This window comes from Littorina saxatilis, linkage group LG3 (assembly GCF_037325665.1).
Source record: "Littorina saxatilis isolate snail1 linkage group LG3, US_GU_Lsax_2.0, whole genome shotgun sequence".
Lineage (NCBI taxonomy): Eukaryota > Metazoa > Mollusca > Gastropoda > Littorinimorpha > Littorinidae > Littorina > Littorina saxatilis.
Window position 1 is genome coordinate 31,469,265 of NC_090247.1, and position 26,360 is coordinate 31,495,624.

At 44.2% G+C, this 26,360-nt stretch overlaps 1 protein-coding gene across 1 annotated transcript; it reads left to right on the forward strand.

The window, feature by feature from the left end:
- Nucleotides 1–1,127: 1,127 nt before the first annotated feature.
- LOC138961170 (uncharacterized) lies at nt 1,128–26,084 on the forward strand. Its single transcript, XM_070332770.1, has 10 exons — nt 1,128–1,182; nt 1,685–1,854; nt 2,625–2,850; nt 11,669–11,877; nt 12,469–12,658; nt 14,166–14,299; nt 18,766–19,516; nt 24,724–24,932; nt 25,545–25,719; nt 26,014–26,084. The coding sequence occupies exons 1-10, from the start codon at nt 1,128–1,130 to the stop codon at nt 26,082–26,084; spliced, it is 2,190 nt and encodes a 729-aa protein (XP_070188871.1).
- The last annotated feature ends 276 nt before the right edge of the window (nt 26,085–26,360 follow it).

Sequence of the window (26,360 nt, forward strand, 5' to 3'; positions counted from 1 at the left end):
TAAGTACTATCAGGTTCTATTGCTTTCTTTCTTCTTTTTTTTCCGGACCACCTTGTTTGTTTGCCTACTTCGTTCATTCCTGTCACTGTCCTTGTGTTTTTCGGGCGGTCTGTTTGTCTCAGTATGTTAGTCTGTCTGTTCGTCTGTACACCGTCTGTCTGACTCCGAGAAAAAAGGGGTGTGAGAGAGAGAGAGAGAGAGACAGAGACAGAGACATAAAGAGAGAGACAAACAGATTGAGAGAAAGAGAGAGGTAGAGAAAAAGAGAGAGAGAAAGAAAGAGACAAAGAAAGAGAGAGAGGGGATGGAAGAGGGAGAGGGAGGAATCGCGAGGGACAGAGAGTTTGAGAGAGAGAGAGAGAGAGAGAGAGAGAGAGAGAGAGAGAGAGAGAGAGAGAGAGAGAGAGAGAGAGAGAGAGAGAGAGAGAGAGAGAGAGAGAGCGTGTATGCTCATTGTACAAAATCAAATAAGTATTTCTGAAACATATATTTTAGCAACAACAAACAAAAACAACTAAATGTGCGATTTCGCGATCTTTTATTTAATTATATTTTATTTTTTAAATCTCACATTCTAGCCTTACACTTAAAAGAAGCCTGTTCTCTGTTGAAAATACATGTGAATCCCTGTTTGTTTGTTTGTTTATTTGTTTGTTTGTTTGCCTGCTTGTTGATTTGTCCTTTGTTTGTGTGTTTGTTTGGTTGGTTGTTTGGTTGGTTGCTCGCTTAGATCGAACACCTGAAGTGTGTTGCAGATAAATTTAAATTTGTTTTGACTCAATCTCTGTGATACCTTCAGTTTAGGTTTGTTTGGAAAACTGAAAGAGTACCAACTAGTACTAGGCTACTTATCATTTTACTATTAAAAGAGGTCATATGTCATCCGCATAATCAATTTTTACTGCCTCTTTCTCGAAAATGACTCAGACATCAAAGACTGTGACGTAAATGGAAGGAATGACGTGTAACACTAGTAAGACAAGTCGAATCACTTGAAGAAGGCTAACAGAAGTCTTGTTACAAAATGTGCTGCAAGATGCAAGAGCATTTCTTTATAGAGATAAATGCAAGCCTTTGTTTTAGCAGAACAGTTGGCAGTACACAATAAGTGCATATATGTTCAAAACATGATGAACACACGCTTCTTTTCTATTTATCTTATTGTGCGCGTCTGTTCAGAAGGTGAGTTGCTTTGTTCGAAATTGTTTTGACGAAAATATGAGTGTTGTGAAAACATTACGTCATGGCAATTAACAACTTCAGGCTTCTTGTAAGTGCACCAGCAACATAAATAGTGTGGCCATCGTCATCATCATTGCTGTTCTCGTTGTTGTTATTATCATTGTCATTGTCATAGTGTTTCATCTCCGTGTTTAGGCTTCTTGTCATCTGCAACACCACTATCATCTCGACTCATCGGACACATACACAAACTCAAACACAAACACACAAGCATGCACACATACACGTACACACACACACACACACACACACACACACACACACACACACGTAGCACTTGAGTCTTGACACCATGCACTCTGTCTCTGGCTGCCTGGCTGCTATCCGTCAGTATACCTTCCTATCTGCTCTTCCCCCTCCCCTCCTCTCCTTCCCCACCCCATTTTCACCCCCCACCCCAAACATTCGTAAAACATAAATCGTTGATCACATCACTCAACAGCTGAAGGACTCGGACTGACCGCCAACCCTTCCTCGCTCCCGCGCGACCCGCCAGTGGGATATGAACCGTCTATTTTGAAACTCAACTGCACCGCGCAAGGAACTCTGGATATAAAAAACATCTTCTTTCTCAAGATCACCTACCTTGATGCCTCCACACCTCAAACTCAGGTTAGAGAAATCAAAAAAGACAAGTTGATTCATTTTGTCATTTTGTTCCTGCCATCTTACCAGAACTAAACCCCAAAAATACGTGATAAGGGAAAGATCTCTCCATGCCTCTGCCTGTTTGTCTCTCTCTCTCTCTCTCTCTCTCTCTCTCTCTCTCTCTCTCTCTCTCTCTCTCTCTCTCTCTCTCTCTCTCTCTCTCTCTCTCTCTCTCTCTCTCTCTCTCGCTCGCTCGCTCGTTCTCTCTCTCTCTCTCCCCCCTCTCACTCTCTTTCTGTCTTTCTCTCTCTTTCTGCTCTCTCTCTCTCCCCCCTCTCACTCTCTCTCTCTCTTTCTGTCTCTCTCTTTCTGTCTTTCTCTCTCTCTCTGTCTCGGTCTCCCCCCCCCTCACTCTCTCTCTTTCTCTCTCTCTCTCGCTCGCTCTCTCTCACTCTCTTTTCGCTCTCTCTCTCTTTCTCTCTCTCTCTTTCTGTCCCTGTCTTTCTCTCTCTCTGTCACTGTCTCCCCCCCCCTCACTCTCTCTCTCTCTCTCTCTCTCTCTCTCTCTCTCTCTCTCTCTCTCTCTCTCTCTCTCTCTCTCTCTCTCTCTATCTATCTCTCTTTCTATACATCTATTTATTTATCTATCCATTTTACCCGTCATTAGTATTTGTCTGTTGTGCATCTTGTTTCCCCAAATTGAAATGTAGCAGCTCCAAATCCTTGTGAATGTTTTGTTTTGTCTATCATAAGTTAACGTTCCATCATTTACCCTTCTAGTTCTTTTGATTCAGGCTAAAGAAATAAAGAAGGTTTCCGCCGGCAATCGAGTCGAAGAAGAAAGTACAAGGGCTGCTTATCTGTCTCCTGATCATCCTGAAGAGTCTTATCTGTTTGCGGAGTTGGAGCTTGGAGTGTGCGAGGGGTCTGGCGAGTATGTGTGTCAGATGGAGTACGTCGATGTGCATGGGGTTGTGAAGACTGCGAACCCCCCTGCTTCGGTTACGGTCGGGTTTTCAAGTAAGGCTTGTGTTACACGACACTTGAGATTGCCACAAGTTCTCAAATGTCGTATAGTTGTGTTCTTTTATTCTACGTCGCCCGTCTTCGCAGCAGCAGAAAACAACTCGTCAAATTGAGTTCGAGGATTTATTTAGCATTCCATACATACAACTGCACATCGTAGCAGAACTCAAATAGAAGCTTTTTAACATTCAAATCGCGCTGGCATATATAGTAAATACTCAATCTCGAGAATATTCCAGACCGAACATGATACAACTACATTATATACGAACCGTCTATGGACTAGAATAGTGACGTTCTCTGTGACGTACATCAAAAGCGCCGACGCACTTAATCCGAACGAACGCCACGAACTCACACTAAAACAGCGTGGTAAACAACTTGTTTTGACAGGACTAGAAAGTTCACCTGCATTCTCGTCCAAGCATAAATATTGTGTTTACAAAATATAATATCGGTACTTTCCCACAAAGTACAAATAAGTCAACTACATGCAACACACAAAACTGAACCAAACCTCAGCAACGGTAGCGTTTCCTAACATTACCCCCAACACCAGAAGAAATTTACCTAATTTCTTTCAATCATTGAAACGCTACCTGTACACATAGTATGTATACATAACAGATTGAAATCCAGGTATACATTAGTCTGTTGAAGAATGAACACAGTTTTACTCACATACTCGGCTGAGAAAATCTGCTCCAACATTGTCTGAACCCTTGATCGATTCCACTCGCATATCAAAGTTCTGCAAGTACATCACCCACCTCATGATACGATTATTCACAAACTTCGCAGAGTTCAGGTAGGTGAGGGGTTTGTGATCAGTCTGAAGCACGAATTTCACCCCTTGGAGGTAGAGTTCAAATTTCTTGATTCCCCACACGATGGCTAAACACTCTTTCTCCATGGTCGAGTAGTTCTTCTCGGCTCCTGACAGCTTCTTGCTGGCATAGCTGACCGGAAACGGTTTACCTCCATGCTCTTGCATCAGCATGGCGCCGATCCCTTCGTCCGATGCGTCTGTACGCAAGATGAACTCTTTGGCAGTATCAGGAAGGCGTAGCACCGGGTCTCGTGACATCAGGTCGCGCACGGTCTGGTATGCCTTCTCCTGAGCTGGTCCCCAGAGTATTCGGTTGGGGCATCCTTTTCGGGTCATGTCCGACAAAGGCGCCGTTATGGCGGCGAAGTTTGGAATGAACTCTCTGTAGTACCCAGCCAATCCAAGGAAGGATCGCACCTGCTTCATGGTTTCAGGACGTGGCGCATTGAGGATCTTGGTGACGTTTTCCAACAAAAGCCCCTTTTGACCTTCCTTCAATGAATAACCTATGAAGTCAACGTTGTCGGTCCCCAAAATGCACTTGCTGGGTCTCACGGTCAGATTGGCTTTTGTCAGGCGGGAAAACAGTTCCCTCAAAGTCTCCAGATGCTCCGCAAAGGTCTCCGTGTGGACTAGCAGATCATCCCAGTAGTACACAACATTCTTCATTCCTTTGAGCATTTTTCGCATTCCCCTCTTCAGGGTAGCACCACTGTTCACCATGCCAAAAGGCATCCGCAGGCACTCATACGTTCCGTCTGGAGTTGCAAAGGCGGTCTTTGGTATGTCCTCTTCGCGCACAGGAATTTGCCAATATCCCTTGCTGAGATCGATCTTTGAGAAGATCTTACTGCCGGTTAACTGTCGGAATAGATCAGTTGCCGTCGGCATTGGTTCAGGGTCAAACACGGTGATCTTATTGACTTTCCTGAAGTCAATGCATACCCTGTTTGTGCCGTCTTTCTTCTTGACCACAACAACGGGAGATGAGTAAGGGGATGATGATTCACGGATGACCCCCATCTTCAACATGTTGTCGATGTCCTTCTTCAAGGATTCCCGAGCCTGAAACGGGATAGGGTATGGTTTCGAGCGAACAGGAACGTCAGATGTGAGGTGGACTTCATGTTCGACCAAGGACGTAGAGCCTGGAACATCACAGAACCTATGGGTGAAGTCGCCCATAAAATCATGCAGCTCCTTCTGCTGATCTTCTGTCAGGTCAGGTCCTAGCTTGACGTCATCCACTCCCTCTTTCTTGTGGAGGTCTCCCAACTCCAGTAGTTCCTCACCGTCGAACTCGTCTAGTTCGGCTGGTTCTTCCGCACTTGCTGCGACCTGTACTGCTTCCGGAGGTCTCTCCACATACAGTTTCAGGAGGTTAGCGTGGTAGATCTTGGACTTCTTGCCGACATTCACCTTGTAGTCGTTGATCCCTACCACGGCCTCAACCTCGTATGGGCCTTTCCACTGCATCAGTAGTTTGTTGTGATTAGTGGGGAGCAGTATCAGCACTTTGTTACCTGGTGTAAACTTCCTGTTTACGGCTTTGCGGTCGTAGTAGTGCTTTCCACTATCCTGAGACTTTCTCAAGTTTTCTCTCGCAATCTCGAGAGTCTCCTCCAGTTTCTCTCGCAACTCGAACACGTACTGGTAACTGTTCTTCACTTCAGGTGTGCCCACATCTTTCGTCCACAATTCCTTTAGTATCTGCATCGGGCCTCTCACGGTCCGCCCGTACATCAGCTCGAACGGGGAGAATCCAGTGGACTCTTGTGGCACCTCCCTGTATGCAAATAGCAAGGCATTGATGTAGCGATGCCACTGCCTTGGCTGCTCACTGCATAGTTTCTTCAGCGTGGACTTCAGCGTCGCATTGAATTTTTCTACCAGCCCATTGCACATCGGATGATAGGGTGTCGTAGTCAAGTGACGAATGCTCAGCAGCCTGTTGACCTCTTCCATGCATTCAGAGACAAACTGTGTCCCCAAGTCTGTGAGGATCTCTTCAGGAACCCCAATTCTGCTGAAAATGTCCACAAGTGCCTCAGCAACAGTCTCGGTGTCAATTTTCTTCAGTGGCACGGCTTCTGGGTACCTGGTTGCATAGTCTACCAGGGTCAGTACCCAACGATGACCCGCTTCACTTGGCGGTTTTATCTCGCCGATGAGGTCAATGGCCACCCTCTTGAAAGGTCGGTCGATCAAAGGCATCTTCTGCAACGGCACTTTCGGGACCCTTCCTCGAGGTATGGTTTTCTGGCAAATATCGCACGATCGGCAGAATCGAGTCACATCTGCATGCAGTCCTGGCCAGTAAAACGCAGCCTGGATTCTGTCTGATGTCTTCTTGACACCTAGGTGACCTCCCATAATAGAGTCGTGGGCCACCTCCATCACCTGGCGCCTAAGTGGTTGAGGCACCAGAACTTGACGTAATGGTTTCCCACCGTTGACTCTCGCGTGCTGGAACACTCTGTACAGGATCTTGGCCTTCACCTCAAAGTGCACAGTGCCTTCGCCCTTAGTCATCTCCTTGACAGGACGACTCCTGTACTTTGTTAAGGTCGAATCAGCTTCCTGTAGCTGAATCAGCCGATCCCTGTCCACGACAGCAGTTGCAGAACTGTTGGTGACCCTAAGCGGCGTAGTCGTTTTGTTCTTCTTTGCCTGGGCTCTGGTCGTCACAGCGCTTACAACCTGCGGCTGGTCGCGGCGATGCACAGTTGCTCTGTCATCTCGTAACAGTTCGCTGATATCTTCATTCGCGAATGGCAGTGGGTCTTCCTCCTCAGCAGCAGGCTGAGCTGAGCCCATTCTCCATTCGAAATCAGGGTCATCAGGACGTCTCGCACCCCCAATGTTCCCAATTAGTAGATCGTACAAGGGCTTCTTCAGGCAGACGGCCTCAACTTCTCCGGTGAAGTATGGAGTATCGATCTGGATTTTTACCACTGGTGCCTTCACGCATTTGCTGTCAGCCATGAGCGTCCACTTGAAGTCACCAGTGAACTTCTCTGTTGGCACCAGATCCTCTTTGACAATGACTCCATTGCAGCCCGAATCTCTGAGAACAGTCACTTCCTGCTTCTCAACAAATCCCTTCGACACGGGCATGTTCGACACTGACACAGCTGCGCTGGCGACGACAGAGATTGACCTGCCATTGGCGAGTAGAAGCTGGCCATCAGATATACATTCTTCCACGTCCGATGGTGTAGCCACTTGCTCGGCAGCCCTTGGAAGTATGACGCTGCTCGCACATACTTGTTGGTTCGAGCCACTCGTTTGCCTCTTGTTGTCGTAATATCTCCGTCGATGTTCTTGCGCTTTGACATTGACATGTCCGTTATTTTTCTTTTGTGGACAGTTGGCGACTCGGTGGCCCTTGGCATTGCAATGGAAACACGTTATGTTCTGCCCTTCATTGGATGATGGTGCGGACTCAGTTTGTCTCTTGGCAGGTTGGTTTCCCTGGTTCCCGCTCTTCTGGAAAGGTTTCGATGACTTTGACGTCCCCAGGGTCCTTCCATGAGCAATGAGATAACGCTCAGCAGCATCAGTAATGTCCTTCAAACCCCGCAGTTTTTGCTCTTCCAAGCGGGTCGCCAGGTCCTTCGGGCAGGCATTAAGGAACTGCTCCTTCACGATCAAGTCCCGCAGACTCTCGTATGACTGCTCTTCACCTGATAACTCCACCCACTTCTGCAGGTATGACGACAGGCGCTCCACAAACTGGCTCGGTGTCTCTCCAGACAATGGCTGGCATTCGCGGAAGCGTTGACGGTAGCCCCTTTCAGTGAAGTTGTAGCAACGCAACAGAGCTTCCTTCAGTACATCATAGTCTCTGGCGTCATCATTTGAGAGTCTAGTGTAGACCTCAAGTGCTGCCCCAGTCAAATGTGCGCTGAGTTGAATCGCCCAGTCGTCGCGCTGCCATCTAGCACTCTCAGCGAACCTCTCGAATCTTGCAAGGTAGCAGTCGATCTGGTCCTTCCCGTCAGCGAATGCTGGAAGTTTCGGTGCCCTGTGTAACATTTGCTGCTGGTTATCTCTTTGGCGTGGTGCCTCGTGCTCATTTTGAACACGCACCATTTCTGTCTGAAGCTCTAAACGCTTCGTCTCCATTTCTATTTGGAGCTCTACGCGTTTCAGCTCCATTTTCCTTTCTTCACGCTGTGCTTCTCTTTCTCTTTCTTCACGCTGCGCTTGTCTTTCTTCACGCTCACGCTGCGCTTGTCTTTCTTCACGCTCACGCTGCGCTTGTCTTTCTTTTTCTTCTCGCTCACGCTGCGCTTGTCTTTCTTCACGCTGCGCCAGCAGTCGTGTCTGGGACTCGACGAACTCCGTCAACTGCTTGCCTTTTAGTCCCAGTTCAATTCCTTTTCCCCAGAACTCAGCCATTCTGGTCTTTTCCGGTGCGTTCGTCTGTATTCTTTCACAGCCCCGAACGTAGACGAATGTAGTCTTCTAAAAGAACACAGTCTCTACTGCATCTCCGATGCGTCTCTCGTCGCTGGTCACCTTCGTAGACGCAGGCTGCCACCCTCCTCGTCTAACGTGACGGCGCACACTGCTCACGATACGTCCACGACGTACCTCAGTCGTATTTCGTAGTATTAATGCACTAGCTCCGCGACGAAGTCCGTCTCGTCCAAACGGCAGCTAACCTCTGTAATCCCGATACACTCCGGCGTCGCTCACCGTACCGAGCTGCGGCGATTACCAAACTCTTCACCAGTCACACCGAATCCACGGTTCCGTAGTCTCAATACTGATCCCTCAGGGTACACCCGATTGATGGCTACCTCCTGTGACTGTCTTGACACTCTTTGTTGCTGGAAAACCCTTGGCGTTAAACGTAGATCCTCGGCTTGGCCCCCAATTGTTACACGACACTTGAGATTGCCACAAGTTCTCAAATGTCGTATAGTTGTGTTCTTTTATTCTACGTCGCCCGTCTTCGCAGCAGCAGAAAACAACTCGTCAAATTGAGTTCGAGGATTTATTTAGCATTCCATACATCAGGGGTGTGCAAATTTAAAAATAAACAACTCACCCACGGGTTAGTAGAATCTCATTTCCAGCTCACCCGGGAAAAAATAGGTAACCCACTCCAACTTTTCTTATTTTGTCTTTGAAGTTTCACACACAGAAACATTGGATTATAAACAACGCCATGGTTGTTTTTCAGTGGCCTGAAACAAATTAGAAAGCGCTTTCTCATTGGTCAAAATGTAAAACTAAACTAAGGGATGTAACTCACATCGTTGAAGCAGACGACATTTTCGAACACGATCAATACTTCAGAAAAAGCGCCTTAGAAACAGTACTTACTGTTTGGGTTTCGGTTTGGGCTTTGTTTTCATTATGAAAAACAAGGGGAAATGTATTTTGGCCATTCATTTTAGTAAGGAGTTGGCATTTGAAGCTCTATCTTGAGTTTTGTTTGTGAAATTTTTAGCTAACCCACGGGAATGCTACTCAAAGACCTCAGCTAACCCGGCCAATTTTTAACTCCCCCCGGGTCACGGGTTAGTGGATTTGCACACCCCTGATACATACAACTGCACATCGTAGCAGAACTCAAATAGAAGCTTTTTAACATTCAAATCGCGCTGGCATATATAGTAAATACTCAATCTCGAGAATATTCCAGACCGAACATGATACAACTACATTATATACGAACCGTCTATGGACTAGAATAGTGACGTTCTCTGTGACGTACATCAAAAGCGCCGACGCACTTAATCCAAACGAACGCCACGAACTCACACTACAAACAGCGTGGTAAACAACTTGTTTTGACAGGACTAGAAAGTTCACCTGCATTCTCGTCCAAGCATAAATATTGTGTTTACAAAATATAATATCGGTACTTTCCCACAAAGTACAAATAAGTCAACTACATGCAACACACAAAACTGAACAAAAGCTCAGCAACGGTAGCGTTTCCTAACAGGTTGAACTCTGTGTGTGTGTGTGTGTGTGTGTGTGTGTGTGTGTGTGTGTGTGTGTGTGTGTGTGCGCGTGTGTGTGTGTGTGTGCGTGTGTGTGTGTGTGTGTGAGTGGTTTGTGTGTGTAGGCACGCGCGCGCGAGTGTGTGTGTGTGTATGTCTGTGTGTGTGTACTTGTCATGATCTGACCAGTTGATATAATACAATGTGTGATAGGTGTATACATGCATATCCCATGACCTCCCTTCTTTGTCTCTGTTACTTCAGTATGGGTATATATGTTGTATTTTTATAGCTCAATAAATACATCATGGACTCAAAAAAATATATGATAGTGCAGATTCCGATTTGGGCGAAGAACTACTTTGCTCCCGACCTTTGACCTCGCGCCGAACAATGTGACACATTTGTATGAAGTTCCAAAATCGTATTGCACGGCTCAGAAAACCATATCAGTTGCACGCAAAAATGAATCTCAGAACTGATCTGATGTATGAGATGCAATAAGCAAACGTTTCTTTCATTATGAAAGCAATGCAGGTGGGAAAAAACGAACATTCAACTTACAAGATAACCAGATGCTAGCGAACCAAAACAAAAACACGAGTACCCTCCCCTTGCTTCGTTAGCAGACGACTTTTGAGAATCTGTCAGACCGTCCTTACCTGGCACGGTTGGGCTTCGCTATCATCAGCTGTTTCACGTGTTTTGCGAGCAAGTCTACTCTTTTGCCTGGCTCTGCAGTAAGTCCACATTGGCGATGAAGGTATCTAAGAACTTAACATGTGTGTATTTTTCCGTAATCCAGTCATATTCTTTCAAAATGCAATCAAGCGGCGGTGACAGACTTGGGTCCTGTTTTCCTCGCACCCATACCAGTTTAGGTTCATGCAAACACACTCGCAAAACAGTTTATCATGTAGATACATTTCAAATAGGGAGCAAATGGTTAAATCTACATATGTGTTCCCTAAAATTTGCTTCTCTGTCAATAAGACTAATTGTATAATAATGCGTTCGAAAAAAACAACGTGGAATCGATTCTGAATCGAGTCGAGTAAGCCAAATGGGGGCCAAACCGGTTTCCCCGTTCCGCCGACCTGAAACGCAAAAGAATTGTGCGCTTCAACTAAATGGATTTCTATACGACTTCATTACTTTCTTGCAACTTATGAACCTTTACTTAAAGCTTTTAAACGGTCTGAAAGTAGTGTTACCGCGTACTTATAGATGCACTCATTCGTTTTATTTTTTCAGCGACGGTCACTTAGTTTAAGGTTGCAAAAAGGCCAAGTCTCGCTGAAAACACTGTTTCACACTCCACAGATCGCAACAGTGCCGCTAGTAGTCTACACTTTGTGTTTGATGGTAGAATGGGATATACAGATTACAACACTCGTGGTTTTTTATATGGCTTGTATTTCAGTCAAGACCCAGCGGGAATATCAATCGAGAGCCACTCGCCAAAGGCTCGTGTCTCCCGATGATATTCATCCGCTGGGTCTTGACTGAAATACAAGCCATATAAAAAACCACTCGTGTTGTAACCTATACATGCATCCGTGCGTGTTTGTACATTATGTCGTTGATTGTTTCTTAGTGTGTGTATGACGTTCTTCGTTGATATAATTTGTATGTTGTTCTTTTGTATGGGTCAGAGAGGCGGGGCATTTATTTCGCAAAGCTGGTAAAAACCTGAATAATTATGTTCGTTAATGAGTTGATGACAAATATTAAAATCTGACACTTCAAACAACTTCAACTTAACTCATTGTCTCCCATCCGTACCAACTCATATGGCTCTATCTGACGAGGTACGGATATATCCGCTCAGACTGTTAGCTTTAGTCGCTTACTGTAACGTCAATCTGACGCCTGCATTCCAGCGTTTTGATACACAGTTACTACACAGTTACTACAATTCTGAGTGACCTGCTGCAGCACAGCTGGTCTCGGCCAAAAACAACTTGGTCAACATATGTAGGTGGGGTAGAAAGTGTTAACCAGTTTTCTTCTCCGCTAGACCTTCCGGGCCAAATGGGTATGGAGGCAGAACCTCCATTGGAAACACACCCCATGGCTTCGGCGGTCAAGCTGATTTGCAAGGGGTCAGCGGGACAAAACCCGGGTGGAGTGGACATCGTGTGGCAGTGGGCCGCAGTGAGCAGTGACGCACGTGACAGGCCGTTAGACACCACGCTGGACTTTACCGACTTTGTGCCCACAGAAGCGGTAGGTTCAGGTTTACCGTGCTGCCATGTTACGTATTCTGTTCATAGTTTTTGAGTTATGTATGCAAACTTTACACCTGCAAGATGTCAAAGTCTTCCTGTTTCTGCCTCTCTCTCTGTGTCTCTGTCTCTGTCTCTGTGTCTCTGTGTCTCACTGTCTCTGTCTCTCTCTCTGTCTGTCTCTCTCTGTGTCTCTCTCTCTCTCTGTCTCTCTGTGTCTCTCTCTCTGTGTCTCTGTGTCTCTCTCTTATGTGTGTCGGTGTCTGTGTTTTTAAGTATGTGCCTCCGGCGATTTAGAACTTGACTATGTGTAGATCTATCTGTGTGCCTCTGCCTTTCTGTGTGACTGCCTGCATGTCTATCTGAGTGTCGGTCTGAGAGTCTGTCTGTCGGAGTGTCTGCCTGTCTGTCTGTCTGTCTGTCTGTCTGTCTGTATGATTGTCTTCTTGCCTGCTTCTTGGTTTCGAATGAAATATTGCTAACTGTGAGTTCTGTTCCCTTCATAACAGTAACGACTGTTCTTGGCAGTAGTACAATGCTCACTCCTTTTGACACAGAAAAGATTTCAACCACAATATCTCGCACATTTTAGGACAGTGTGCAGAACACGTCGATCATATCTGATCCGTGGGCCAAGTGGTGCCAGACGGAGAGGGTCCAGTCTTCACTGCTCCGTACACTGACCGAAGCTGACCACTACCGGACTTACAGGTGTTTTCCGAAAACACCCGGCCTTGCTGGTCATTTGCGTCTGGCAGCTAGCTACCGCATCCACACAGAATGTAAGAAACAAAAATCATCTGCGCTCTCGTTAGTTCTTTTCCTCGGTGACATTAATGTTCCCCTTGGTTGTCCCAGTGTTCATGTCAGGCCATGATCTTAATATGGCATTTACGCATACCTTTTCGATATTTTCTTATTCCTGGCCGATAAACAGAACAATGTTTCCGTGGCCCAGATCATTTGGACTTATACATATTATTTTCAATCCAGGTCCAACTGACTTATTGTCCTTTGAGCCTGGGGACAACACTATTATCTTTATACCTCAGGTTTCTTTTGCCTTTCCCTGTATGCATTTCTGTTATTCTCCTCAAATGGTCCTATCATTAACAGTATTTACAGGTATTTTACCAGTTGAAATGAGAAAATACTGGAACAAAATTGGCTGCCGGTATGACCTACCGGTTGATTTTTAGAACTACTGGTGTTTTTTCGCGCTGGTAAAACAACACAACCAGTACTCTAGCTGAGTTGGACTCTTACTGGTTCCAATGACCAGCAGCCTACCAGGTTTTTTTTCTGGACTGTTTGCAACATAAAAGTTTGCGCTCCGGTTTGAAAAAAAAACCTAACGCCATCTCTGCATGAATCTTATGTCGACTATCGATCCCTTGTCGTGTCTTCTGTATCCTTCTTGCCTTTCTGTCTGTTTCCTCTCTTTATGTCGGTCTGTGTGTCTGTCTGTGTCTCTGCCTTTCTCACCGTCTTCCGGCCCCCGAAATCGGCGTATGGCTGCCTGTATGGCGGGGTAAAAGTGGTCATACACGTAAAATCCCACTCGACTGTACGTGGGAGCTTAAGCCATGAACGCAGAAGAAGAAGAAGTCTCGGTCTGTCTGTCTGTCTGTCTGTCTGTCTGTCTCTCTGTCTGTATGCCTGCCTGCATCTCTGTCTGTCTGTCTGTCTGTCTGTCTCTCTCTCTGTCTCTCTCTGTCTCTCTCTCTCTCTCTCTCTCTCTCGCGCGCGCGCGCGCGCTGTTCTTTTTGCCTCTTATCTCTCCCCACCCCTCCCTTTGCTACTCTCGCGGTTTTGCGTCGTCTGTCCATTATCCCTTCCTTCTTGCCTGTCCAAGGCGTTCTCCTTTTACTATTTTGCGTCGTCTGTCCATTATCCCTTCCTTCTTGCCTGTCCAAGGCTTTCTCCTTTTACTATTTTGCGTCGTCTGTCCATTATCCCTTCCTTCTTGCCTGTCCAAGGCTTTCTCCTTTTACTAGTTTGCGTCGTCTCATCATTATCCCTTCCTTCTTGCCTGTCCAAGGCTTTCTCCTTTTACTATTTTGCGTCGTCTGTCCATTATCCCTTCCTTCTTGCCTGTCCAAGGCTTTCTCCTTTTACTATTTTGCGTCGTCTCATCATTATCCCATCTGATCCCATCTCTCGAGATCTTTTGTCTTCCCAGGCCTTTCTCCTTTGAATTTTTTTTCCTTGTCTTATTTCCCTGATCTCGTTTGCCTTTGCAGGTCATTGTATTGTCTTTCCACTGCTTCTGCTTGTTTTCAACATCAGTGCCAGACGTAGATCTGATGGTATACCCGACAAAGCTGGAGTTCAGCGGGGAAAGTACGACGCAGCTCTATCAACCGCTGCAGATTGCCTGCTATGAGTACGATGGACCAATGGATCCAGTTGCACATGTAAATGTAAGTACCAAAGAGAGAGAGACAGACAGACAGACAGACAGACAGACAGACAGACAGACAGACTTAAACATACTGAGACAGACAGACAGACAGACAGGCAGACAGACAGGCAGACAGACAGACAGGCAGACAGACAGGCAGACAGGCAGACAGACAGAAATTGACAGACAGAGAAGGAGAGCGAGAGACAGAAAATGAGAGAGAGAGAGAGAGAGAGAGAGAGAGAGAGAGAGAGAGAGAGAGAGAGAGAGAGATAGACAGATGAACGGACGGACGGACGGACGGAAGGACGGATAGACGGACGGACGGACACACAGACAGACAGACAGACAGACAGACAGAGTTAGAAACGGGGAGAGAGGGGCACATATAGACAGAGAGACAGAGACAGGCCACTAAAGCTAACATTTAAACAAAAAAATGAAAGCTGATTTGTAAATAACGGAATCCCCCGAAATCGGCGTATGCTGCCTGAATGGCGGGATAAAAACGGTCATACACGTAAAAATCCACTCGTGCTAAAAACGTGAGTGAACGTGGGAGTCTAAGCCCATGAACAAGGAAGAAGAAGAAGTAAATAACGGAAAAGTAAAAGAGGCTCGAGCACACAGGCAGACTATAGACACACAGAGGGCAAACAGCCGAGTTGCCACATACAGAAAACGTATGGCAGTACAAGAAAAACATTGGATCCGTGGACCCCTCTAGATAGCAGTGTGAGAGTACTTAGTTCATTCTTTGACTGCAGTTAGAAGTTCCTTATAAATTCCAACCAAAAAAAAGTTTCTTATAAGGGTAAACGTTACTTTTTGTATTCAAAGATGGTTCAATCCCTGGGAAAAAAACATTGGGAGGTGCAAAACCAACAGCGATGAGTGATAGTGGGGATGCGAACATTTGCCACTTGAATGTGCTTCTGCCAAACATCACATGATTGATTTTCTGCTCTCAATTTAGTCAGTTTGTCTTTATGTCAACATTTGTTTTCCTCCGAGATTGTAAATACAATGTGTTGTATTTGTCCTGGTTTTTTTCTACGTCCAGAAGTGGTTATTGTTACCGACATGATTGTCAAATGATTGTATATTGTTTAGTGAATATATATGACTAAGTGCCAAAAGGTGCTCACAGAACAGAAGACGACTTTGTTTTACAATAAAAATGTTTCTAAAAACGTGTGTCTGCTGAAAATTGGTGTGTGTGTGGATGAATGTGCGAAGAGATAGTGGACATAATTTCGTGTGTCTGACTTGAACGGTTTTGAAGTTATCTTTGTTTAAAGCCAAAAATAACGCCAAAACCGGCCATCTGAAAACGGACATCGTGATACTTCGTGTTTTAAATATGCCACAGAAAAATAACAAGAAGCACAAATGAATTGCATTTAGTTTGATTGAATGCCTGAAACATCGCTTTACAGACGAGACCAAACGTCAAATCTAAATCTCGAGAGAATTTTTTTTTTTCGATAACCGAATTTTAAGGTGTCGCACGCAAGATGTGTCGTCATCACGGCATACATTTTTCAATCGCAGATATTTACTAAATTTCTTTTTCAAAAACTCTGGAATTGATGTCGACACGTCAAGCGATAACGGTGTATCAAACTGCTGTCTTTCAAGTAATCCAGCAAAGACTGCAGAACTTTTGAACAGCATTTTTGAAAACGATTTGAAAATTTCGTCATATCTTGCGTGCGACAAAATGTTCGGTAATTAACGGTTATTTTCTTTTAAAAACAAAATTTACATGTACAAAGATCTACTTCATCTACGGAACCACGTGACACATTCTGTGTTCAAAATTTGTGAAGAAATCACGAACCACGAATGCGCTATCAAGTGTTGAAATTATGTCGTCAACATCTTTTCAGATCTTGCGTGCGACACCATCTTGCGTTCAACATAAAATGTCACTACCTTATCGAGTTTAATGGGTAAAACTAACTATTTGTTGTCTTAGTTTAATCTTCTTAATTAAAAGCGTAATAAAACCGAACTTCCAAGATGAATTTTAATTGAGATTAGCGAAAGAGCGGGCACGCAAGTCGACCTTAAAGTAAAAGAATGATAACACGAGCGTTTGTCGTGTTGTCTTGCGTGCAACACATTGTCCAAAAAGGAAAATGTATATTTTTCTCAGACGTTTTTTAAGTTGAAACCTTGAAACTTCACACACATTTGGGGTTTAATCGCCCCCATGCCTGGTAAAAGTCTTGTTGACCCTTGTCAGATTTCAAGGTCACGGCTGGGTCACATGTGGTTCAGAAAACAGATGAAACATATTTTTTCAGAGATTTTTGAAGCTAGAACCTTCAAACTTCAAACAACGCTTTTGCTTAATGATTGTTCAACATGGAGAATTCAAGGTTGATCCTTGAGAAATGTGAAGGTCATAGCAGGGTCTCGTGTGGGTAAAAAAAAAAGGAAATTGTATTGAACTTCAATTTATATAAAACCAAAGTCTGGTTGATCTGTTTTAAGATTTAAGGTCAAATCTGTTATTTAAGGTCAAATCAAATAGAAATTTGTTGATGCTTAAATCTTTGAAACTTCCAACAGGTTTGAGGTTTGACAACTTCTGGACTTTGAAATCTGGTATGGTTGATCCTGGTAATATTAATTGGTCAAAACATCAAGATCAACAATTATAAAATAAGCACTTTCACCAATGTCAAGTGAGCAATAGCAGCAAACGTGAGTCTTATAAAGATTATCACTTTTTGTGTGACCTCAACTTGACCCCTCTGAATGCTCTCAATCATGGAAATTGACCACACTTTGATTATAACCAAACAACATCAAAACTTTGGAATGTGTGAAGTTTCAAAGGTGTTGCTTAAAAGGCGTTCGTGAAAATGACAATTGTATGTGTCTGACTGCAATGCGACCTCGCTGCGACCTTGACGTTTGATTTTATCAACCAGACTTTCATCATGTGTGAATGACTTCAAACACTATAAAACTAGTTGAAGAAATTGACAATTTTTCAAAGTTTAAGCCAGATGGCACTGCTGTGACCTTGAAATTTGACAAACATTAACCAGGCGGTCACCTTTTTTAGAAAATATCCTTAAAGGATCTTTAACCTTACTGTGACCTTGGAATTTGATGAGGTTTAATTTAACTTGCGTAGTGTGCCAAGTTTCAAGGCCCTAGTTTCAAAAACATATGAGAAAACCTCATTGAAAAATGTATATGTTTGACCTCAACGCGACCCTGCTGTGACCTTGACTTTTTCAACCAGACTTTAATCGTGTGTGAACATTATACACTAGAACTGTGTGTATTTTCAAAGCTCGTGCTATAAACGCGCTGAATAAATTGAAAATATTCCACATTTGGACCAGATGTGACCCCGCTGTGACCTTGAACTTTGACAAAGATTAACCAGCAGGTCACTTTTAATGAGGTTTTATAAAAATGCTGAAAGTATGTGAAGTATGTAAAGTCTAACTGATCTCGTATTAAAACATGTAAGACGTGACAACGACAATTTTCCAGTTTGCAAAGGAAATTTAACCTCGCTGTGACCTTGAAATTCAATGTTGTTTAATGTGATGTGCACCATACCTGGAGGTCATTATACTTTGGTTGTGTGCCAAGTTTCAAAGCCCTAGCTTTAAAAACGTGCGAGATAACCTTAATGCTATGACTCAGTGCTGTTTTGAATGATATAACGAACAAAATTATCGTTATTTGTAAAATCATTTGGGTAAATTTATCTTTTCTTTTCGTAATTGGGTTCCAGCATCTGTTGTCTTAACAAAAATCACAATATCAGTCGTGTTTGTCAACTTTTATTTTTTAGCCCCTTTGTCCGCTTTTCGTGCGCACCTTTTGGCACTTAGTCATATATATATATATATACTAGATGAATACCCGCTTCGCCGCAGGGGTACGGCTTCGCCGGGAAGAAGTCGAGCTGAATATCCGGCTGCGCCGGGGACCCGGCTTTGCCGGGTGTACGCCGGCTTCGCCGGCGCACCGCACGAAGGAAGGGAGATAAACGCGCAAAACACTGGAGAAGAGTAAAAATAGTATAACGGGAATATGGATTGAGCGTTGTCGACAGTGACCTTCTAAAAATAGAAACGGTAATATGGAATGACGCCACACGAAGGAAGGGAGATAAACGCTGAAAACACTGGAGAAGATAAGGAAGAGTTACTGGGAATGGATCCAGAGAAAAACCAAAATCGGTTCAGCGCTGCGCGCTGAGAGCACGTGTTGAAATATCACATCGACCAGGTTGTGTCAGGGGTGTACCTGAATATGGGCACCAAATTTGAAAGAGATCCATCGAGAACTTTGGCCGTGCATCGCGGACACACACACACACACACACACACACACACACACACACACACACACACACACACACACACACACAGACACAAGTCGTATATATATATAGATGAATAAAAAAAAATTAAAAAATAAAAACAACGTCACATTATTCCTCAGATTCAGCTGCTACACAAAGGAAAAGTCTTACTGGCTGTCGACGGTGGACCTGGTACAGATTACGGCGTGTATGGTACCATGGCTCCTGATGATAGAGACAGGCGGAGCAGGACTGAAGACAACAGTGAGCCTGGTGCGACACGAGTAAGCAACAACTCAGTCAGTGATGCCTCCGCCACTGCAAGCAACGACGAGCAAAAACCTGCAATAAGACAATCGGGCGACAGATCCTTTATTCTTGCTGCTGCTGCTGCCAGCAATGTCGTCGCTAATTCTACAGGCAACAACATCAGCAGAGCCGTCACTTCTACAACACAAGTCAGCGACAATGCTACTACAACGGCGAACGACATACAAAGAGAAGACCACACCACCGACGCCAACGGTACCAGTGTCTCTGAAACCACAGTCAGCAACTACGCGGCAAACCCCGCCACGAGTTCTTACACAGCTAGTGCCTCTCCCACCAACACCAACAGATTCAACGGGAACAGCGACAGCGATGAAGACACGGAGGGATTGATTGGCGAAGAGGAAAAGGAGGAGGAGGAGAAGGAGGATTGGAGTCCAGACATTCGGTACAATGCGGACACAGAGTCAGACCAGCTGATGTTTCTCAGCTTGACCACTTACACTGTCAGCTGTCAGAGCGGGGGGACATATCAGTGTCTGTTTGCCTACACATTGTCTGTCACAGGGGCCAGGCCTGTCACCATCACTCAGCTTCAGGAAGTCTTCTTGCCTGTCGAGGGTGAGTTAAATTGGCTCTTATTGTTTCAATGTTCAGCGTTGTAAAGCTGAACCACAAGGGTGGGGAATATCAGTGTCCTTGTCACCATTCCTTAGCTCCAGGGAGTCCTGGTCCCTGTTGATGGTGAGTTAGTTAGAGAACTTCTACTCTTACTGTTACAATGTTCAGCATTGTACAGTTGAACCACAAGGGTGGTAAATATCAGTGTCTGTTTGTCTATAATCTTGTCTGTGAAATTAGCCCGGCTTGTCACCATTACTTAGCTCCAGGAAGGCTTTGTCCCTGTCGATGGTGAGTCAATTAGAGAACTTCTACTCTTATTGTTACAATGTTCAGCATTGTAAAGTTGAGTCATAAGGGAAGTATTATGTCAGTACAGTGCTTGTTTGTCTACATCTTGTCTGTGGAAGAAGCCAGGGTTGTCACCGTTACTCAGCTCTAGGAAGTATTCTTGCTTGTCGAGGGTGAGTTAATTGGCTCTTATCGTTTCAATGTTCAGCATTGTAGAGTTCAGTCATAAGGGTGGGACATATCAGTGTCTCTTTTCCTACACCTTGTCTGTGGAAGCAGTAAAGTTTGTCATCATTACTTAGTTCCAGGAAGGCATTGTCCCTGTCGATGGTGAGTCAATTGGAGAACTTCTACCCTTATTGTTACAATTTTCAGCATTGTAAAGTTGAATCTTAAGAATGGGAAATATCAGTGTCTGTTAATATTATGTAACCGAGTGCCGAAACACTACGATCACCTCGGGAGGCGAAGTGCAATCAAACAGGATTGAAAATGTTAGGGCTAATTTCTTAGCCCTATAAAAACTGTTATGCAAACCCGAAGGTTTCCATGAACATACAGGCTATCGGAAACCACCAGACCCCATCACAAACAGAATTCCACAATCAACCGGTGTTGACTTAAAGGCCAACAACTCGGGTGCAGAGTCTGCTGTGAAAGGAGCGGTAGCCTCCCCTGTCACATTATTTGTCTACATCTTGTCTGGGGAAGAAGCCAGGGTTGTCACCATTACTCAGCTCCAGGAAGTATTCTTGCTTGTCACGTTTGTCATCATTACTGAGTTCCAGGAAGGCTTTGTCCCTGTCGATGATGAGCCGTTCAGCATTGTAAAGTTGAGTCATAAGAATGGGAATTATCAGTGTCTCTGGAAGGAGCCACGCAGATCACCTTTATTCAGCTCCAGGGGGGGGGGGGGGGGGGGGGGTTCTTGCCTGGTAACGAGTGACGTTGCTTCTATCGATGTTATTTTCATGTTTATCACATCGACATCTATAGACATATTTCCCAACTTCAAAAGCACAAGCCAGCAAGCAAACACACGCACGAACGCACACACACGCACACACACAAACACACACACGAACGCACGCACGCACACGCACCCACACACACACACACACACACACACACACACACACACAACACACACACACACACACACACACACACACAAATGGAAAACCAACAAGAACGCTGTTGGAGTTTGTTTGTTTGTTTGTTTGTTTGTGTGTTTGCTTAACGCCCAGCCGACCACGAAGGGCCATATCAGGGCTGTGCTGCTTTGACATATAACGTGCGCCACACACAATACAAAAGTCGCAGCACAGGCTTCATGTCTCACCCAGTCACATTATTCTGACACCGGACCAACCAGTCCTAGCACTAACCCCATAATGCCAGACGTCAGGCGGAGCAGCCACTATATTGCCAATTTAAAAGTCTTAGGTATGACCCGGCTGGGGTTCGAACCCACGACCTCCCGATCACGGGCGGCGGATGCCTTACCACTAGGCCAACCGTGCCGGCACTGCTGTTGGAGTCAAGTTTCATTTATCAACAAGGCTTACTTCCCATCTGTCGTTTAAAACTAGCTTAACACGTGAAATGATATTTCAATACTCATGTACAGGGAAGGCAGAATGAAAAATACTACATTTGCGAGAGAAAGATAGATTTCGGGAGGGAGACTAGACTAAGAGGGAGATGGCAAACAAATTAATACAACAAGTCGCGTAAGGCGAAAATACAACATTTAGTCAAGCTGTCGAACTCACAGAATGAAACTGAACGCAATGCAATTTTTCAGCAACACCGTATACTCGTAGCATCGTAAGTCCACCGCTCGTGGCAAAGGCAGTGAAATTTACAAGAAGAGCGGGGTAGTAGTTGCGCTGAGAAGGATAGCACGCTTTTCTGTACCTCTCTTCGTTTTAACTTTCTGAGCGTGTTTTTAATCCAAACATATCATATCTATATGTTTTTGGAATCAGGAACCGACAAGGAAAAAGTGTTTATAAATTGATTTCGAAAATTTAATTTTGATCATAATTTTTATATTTTTAATTTTCAGAGCTTGTTTTTAATCCAATTTGGAATCAGAAAATGATGAAGAATAAGATGAACGTAAATTTGGATCGTTTTATAAAAAAAATATTTTTTTTACAATTTTAAGATTTTTTAAGCCAACAAGCTGAAATGCAATACCGAAGTCCGGCCTTCGTCGAAGATTGCTTGGCCAAAATTTCAATCAATTTGATGGAAAAATGAGGGTGTGACAGTGCCGCCTCAACTTGTATAAAAAGCCGGATATGACGTCATCAAAGCCAAAGGTATTTATCGAAAAAGAGAAGAAAAAAAACCGTCCGGGGATATCATTCCCAGGAACTCTCATGTAAAATTTCATAAAGATCGGTCCAGTAGTTTGGTCTGAATCGCTCTACACACACACACGCACAGACAGACACACACACACACACACACCACCCTCGTCTCGATTCCCCCTCTATGTTAAAACATTTAGTCAAAACTTGACTAAATGTAACAAGTCGCGTAAGGCGAAAATACAACATTTAGTCAAGTAGCTGTCGAACTCACAGAATGAAACTGAACGCAATGCCATTTTTCAGCAAGACCGTATACTCGTAGCATCGTCAGTCCACCGCTCATGGCAAAGGCAGTAAAATTGACAAGAAGAGCGGGGTAGTAGTTACGCTAAGAAGGATAGCACGCTTTTCTGTACCTCTCTTTGTTTTAACTTTCTGAGCGTGTTTTTAATCCAAACATATCATATCAATAAGTTTTTGGAATCAGGAACCGACAAGGAATAAGATGAAAGTGTTTTTAAATTGATTTCGACAATTTAATTTTGATAATAATTTTTTTATATTTAATTTTCAGAGCTTGTTTTTGAGTCACTTGAGAAAAAGTGACTCTATGTAATCGGTCAGTGTTAGTCTGTCCGGCCGGCCGTCCGTAGACACCACCTTAACGTTGGACTTTTCTCGGAAACTATCAAAGCGATCGGGCTCATATTTTGTTTAGTCGTGACCTCCAATGACCTCTACACTTTAACGATGGTTTCGTTGACCTTTGACCTTTTTCAAGGTCACAGGTCAGCGTCAAAGGAAAAATTAGACATTTTATATCTTTGACAAAGTTCATCGGATGTGATTGAAACTTTGTAGGATTATTCTTTAAATCAAAGTATTTACATCTGTAGCCTTTTACGAACGTTATCAGAAAAACAAGGGAGATAACTAGCCTTTTCTGTTCGGCAACACACAACTTAACGTTGGGCTTTTCTCGGAAACTATAAAAGTGACCGGGCTCAAATTTTATGTGAACGTGACTCATTGTGTTGTGAATAGCAATTTCTTCCTGTCCATCTGATGCCTCATATAATATTCAGAACTGCGAAAGTGACTCGATCGAGCGTTTGCTCTTCTTGTTAATCCAAATATAACATATTTATATGTTTTTGGAATCAGCAAATGATGGAAAATAAGATGAACGTAAATTTGGATCGTTTTATAAATTTTTATTTTTTTTTTACAATTTTTAGATTTTTAATGACCAAAGTCATTAATTAATTTTTAAGCCACCAAGCTGAAATGCAATACCGAAGTCCGGGCTTTGTCGAAGATTACTTGACCAAAATTTCAACCAATTTGGTTGAAAAATGAGAGCGTGACAGTGTCGCCTCAACTTTCACGAAAAGCCGGATATGACGTCATAAAAGAAATTTATCAAAAAAATGAAAAAAACATCTGGGGATTTCATACCCAGGAACTCTCATGTCAAATTTCATAAAGATCGGTCCAGTAGTTTCGTCTGAATCGCTCTACACACACACACACAGACACACATACACACACACACACGCACGCACGCACATACACCACGACCCTCGTCTCGATTCCCCCTCTACGTTAAAACATTTAGTCAAAACTTGACTAAATGTAAACAAGTCGCGTAAGGCGAAAATACAATATTTAGTCAAGTAGCTGTCGAACTCACAGAATGAAACTGAACGCAACGCAACGCAGCAAGACCGTATACTCGTAGCATCGTCACTCCACCGCCCGTGGCAAAGGCAGTGCCCGTGGAATTGACAAGAAGAGCGGGGTATTCGTTGCGCTGAGAAGGATAGCACGCTTTTCTGTACCTCTCTTCGTTTTAACTTTCTGAGCGTGTTTTTAATCCAAACATATCATATCTATATATTTTTGGAATCAGGAACCGACAAGGAATAAGATGAAAGTGTTTTTAAATTGATTTCGAAAAAAAAACATTTGATAATAATTTTTATATATTTAATTTTCAGAGCTTGTTTTTAATCCGAATATAACATATTTATATGTTTTTTGGAATCAGCAAATAATGGAGAATAAGATAAACGTAAATTTGGATCGTTTTATAAATTTTTATTTTTTTTTACAATTTTCAGATTTTTAATGACCAAAGTCATTAATTAATTTTTAAGCCACCAAGCTGAAATGCAATACCGAAGTCCGGGCTTCGTCGAAGATTACTTGACCAAAATTTCAACCAATTTGGTTGAAAAATGAGAGCGTGACAGTGCCGCCTCAACTTTCACGAAAAGCCGGATATGACGTCATAAAAGACATTTATCAAAAAAATGAAAAAAACATCTGGGGATTTCATACCCAGGAACTCTCATGTCAAATTTCATAAAGATCGGTCCAGTAGTTTAGTCTGAATCGTTCTACACACACACAGACAGACAGACACACACACAGACAGACAGAAACACACACATACACCACGACCCTCGTTTCGATTCCCCCCTCGATGTTAAAATATTTAGTCAAAACTTGACTAAATATAAAAAGGGGGGGGGGGGAGGGGGGGAGAATGATAGCTTGTGGTGTATCCGATCTTCTGTATTTCTACAGTTGCCCCTCAGAAGCCGAACATGACGACCTACAGGGAACTGGTTCAATCTAAGGTGAACTCAGAGGTTGAGCTGACGTGTACAGCTTACGTCGGAGGATCGGTGATCACAGCTGGTATTGTGTGGGAGACTTGTCGACTTGGCAACTGTTCTCGCTTGATCTCTCAGAAACGTTGCAGGTTTCGGTCTTGGTGTTCCGGTCTAAGCATTGTAAGCGTATTTGTGTGTGTGTGTGTGTGTGTGTGTGTGTGTGTGATGGAAGGGCGCTGGTTCTGTGCGACGCTCAATTCTCGAGATAGGTGTGACCACATGACGTCAGTTCAACTGTCGTCATCCCAGGGTCTTGAAAAGGTGGAGGGTCTTATCAGGGGTTGGGGGTCTTAAACGGGAGGGAGTCTTCTATGGCGTTGGGTGTTCCGTGTGGGGGGGGGGGGGGGGGTAACGTAGGCGAGTCGTGTAAGCATTTGCTTTTCTTCTTTATATGGGTTTGGAAGAACGTTCTTCTCTTCGACACACCTTGTTGACCGTTATTTCTGGCGACGCGGCAGTAGTGTGTTTGTGTGTGTGTGTGTGTGTGTGTGTGTGTGTGTGTCTGTGTCTGTGTGTCTGTCTGTTTGTCTGTGTGTGTGCCTGTGTGTGTGTCAGTTTATGTGTCTGTGTCAGTCTGTCTGTCTGTCTCTCTCTTTCTGTTTGTCTGTCTGTCGGTCGGTCTGTCCTTTTTGTCTGTCTGTGTGCAAAGAGCTAGCCGTACAGCTGTTGGTGCGACTTGAATAAATGTGTTTTCCGAAATATGTCTGTGGGTTTTTATAAACACATTTTCAGGGTAAAGAGTCCAACGCAGTGTACCATAGGGACACCTGTCAATTCAAGCAGATTAGTCGCGTGATCTACAGGTTTCAGCAGGAGGACATTGGTGGTGTGTCGATATGCTGCTACGTCATCAAAAACAACCGTTCCTTCGCACCGGCAACCCGCTCGTTCGCTGTCATCGACGCTGGTGAGCTTGTTAAGAATATGTTGATGCTGACACTGCGTTCCAAACTCTTAACACACAGAGAGATATGGGGAGATATACAGACGGTATGGCAGACAACCAGTGACACACATGTGCGCCTGCTTATAATATTATACGTACTACTCACACACGCACACCACGGGGACACATGGTCAGTAAAATATCGGCCTGCATGGATAGGCCTAACTGGCTGCCACGCAATTTCTCTTCCGGATTGTTTTTTTCTTGGAGCATTTTTGTGTGTGTTTTTTTCTGATCAACTGTTTACTTGCGCAGCTCCCCGTCTGCAAGTTGATGCAAGCATACAGGGCAAACCGAAGTTTCATCGCTACAGTAGTAAGTACTGAATTGCACTCTCTCTCTCTCTCTCTCTCTCTCTCTCTCCTCCCCGGTCGCCCAGCGGCCGCCACCACCAAGCTTCTCTGTGCATACCCCCTAGCACGTACAATAAGGAAGGAAGCATACAATCGAAACTCACTTTTGAGACCCCCCCCCCCCCCCGGGCCCCCTACTCCTCCCCAATTTAAGACTGTCCTGATTTCTCGGTTTTGCTGTTCATGACATTTGTAAGTTAAGACCCACTCTCCCTAAAGGCCTATTTGGTTTTTCCTTTTCGCTGTTTT

Excerpts from the sequence above, each read along its gene's own strand:
- LOC138961170 (XM_070332770.1), top strand. The coding sequence starts at position 1,128 with ATGATGAACACACGCTTCTTTTCTATTTATCTTATTGTGCGCGTCTGT. Across the intron at positions 11,878-12,468 it reads ACTTTGTGCCCACAGAAGCG|GACAGTGTGCAGAACACGTC; the intron begins GTAGGTTCAGGT and ends CGCACATTTTAG. Across the intron at positions 14,300-18,765 it reads ATCCAGTTGCACATGTAAAT|ATTCAGCTGCTACACAAAGG; the intron begins GTAAGTACCAAA and ends ATTATTCCTCAG.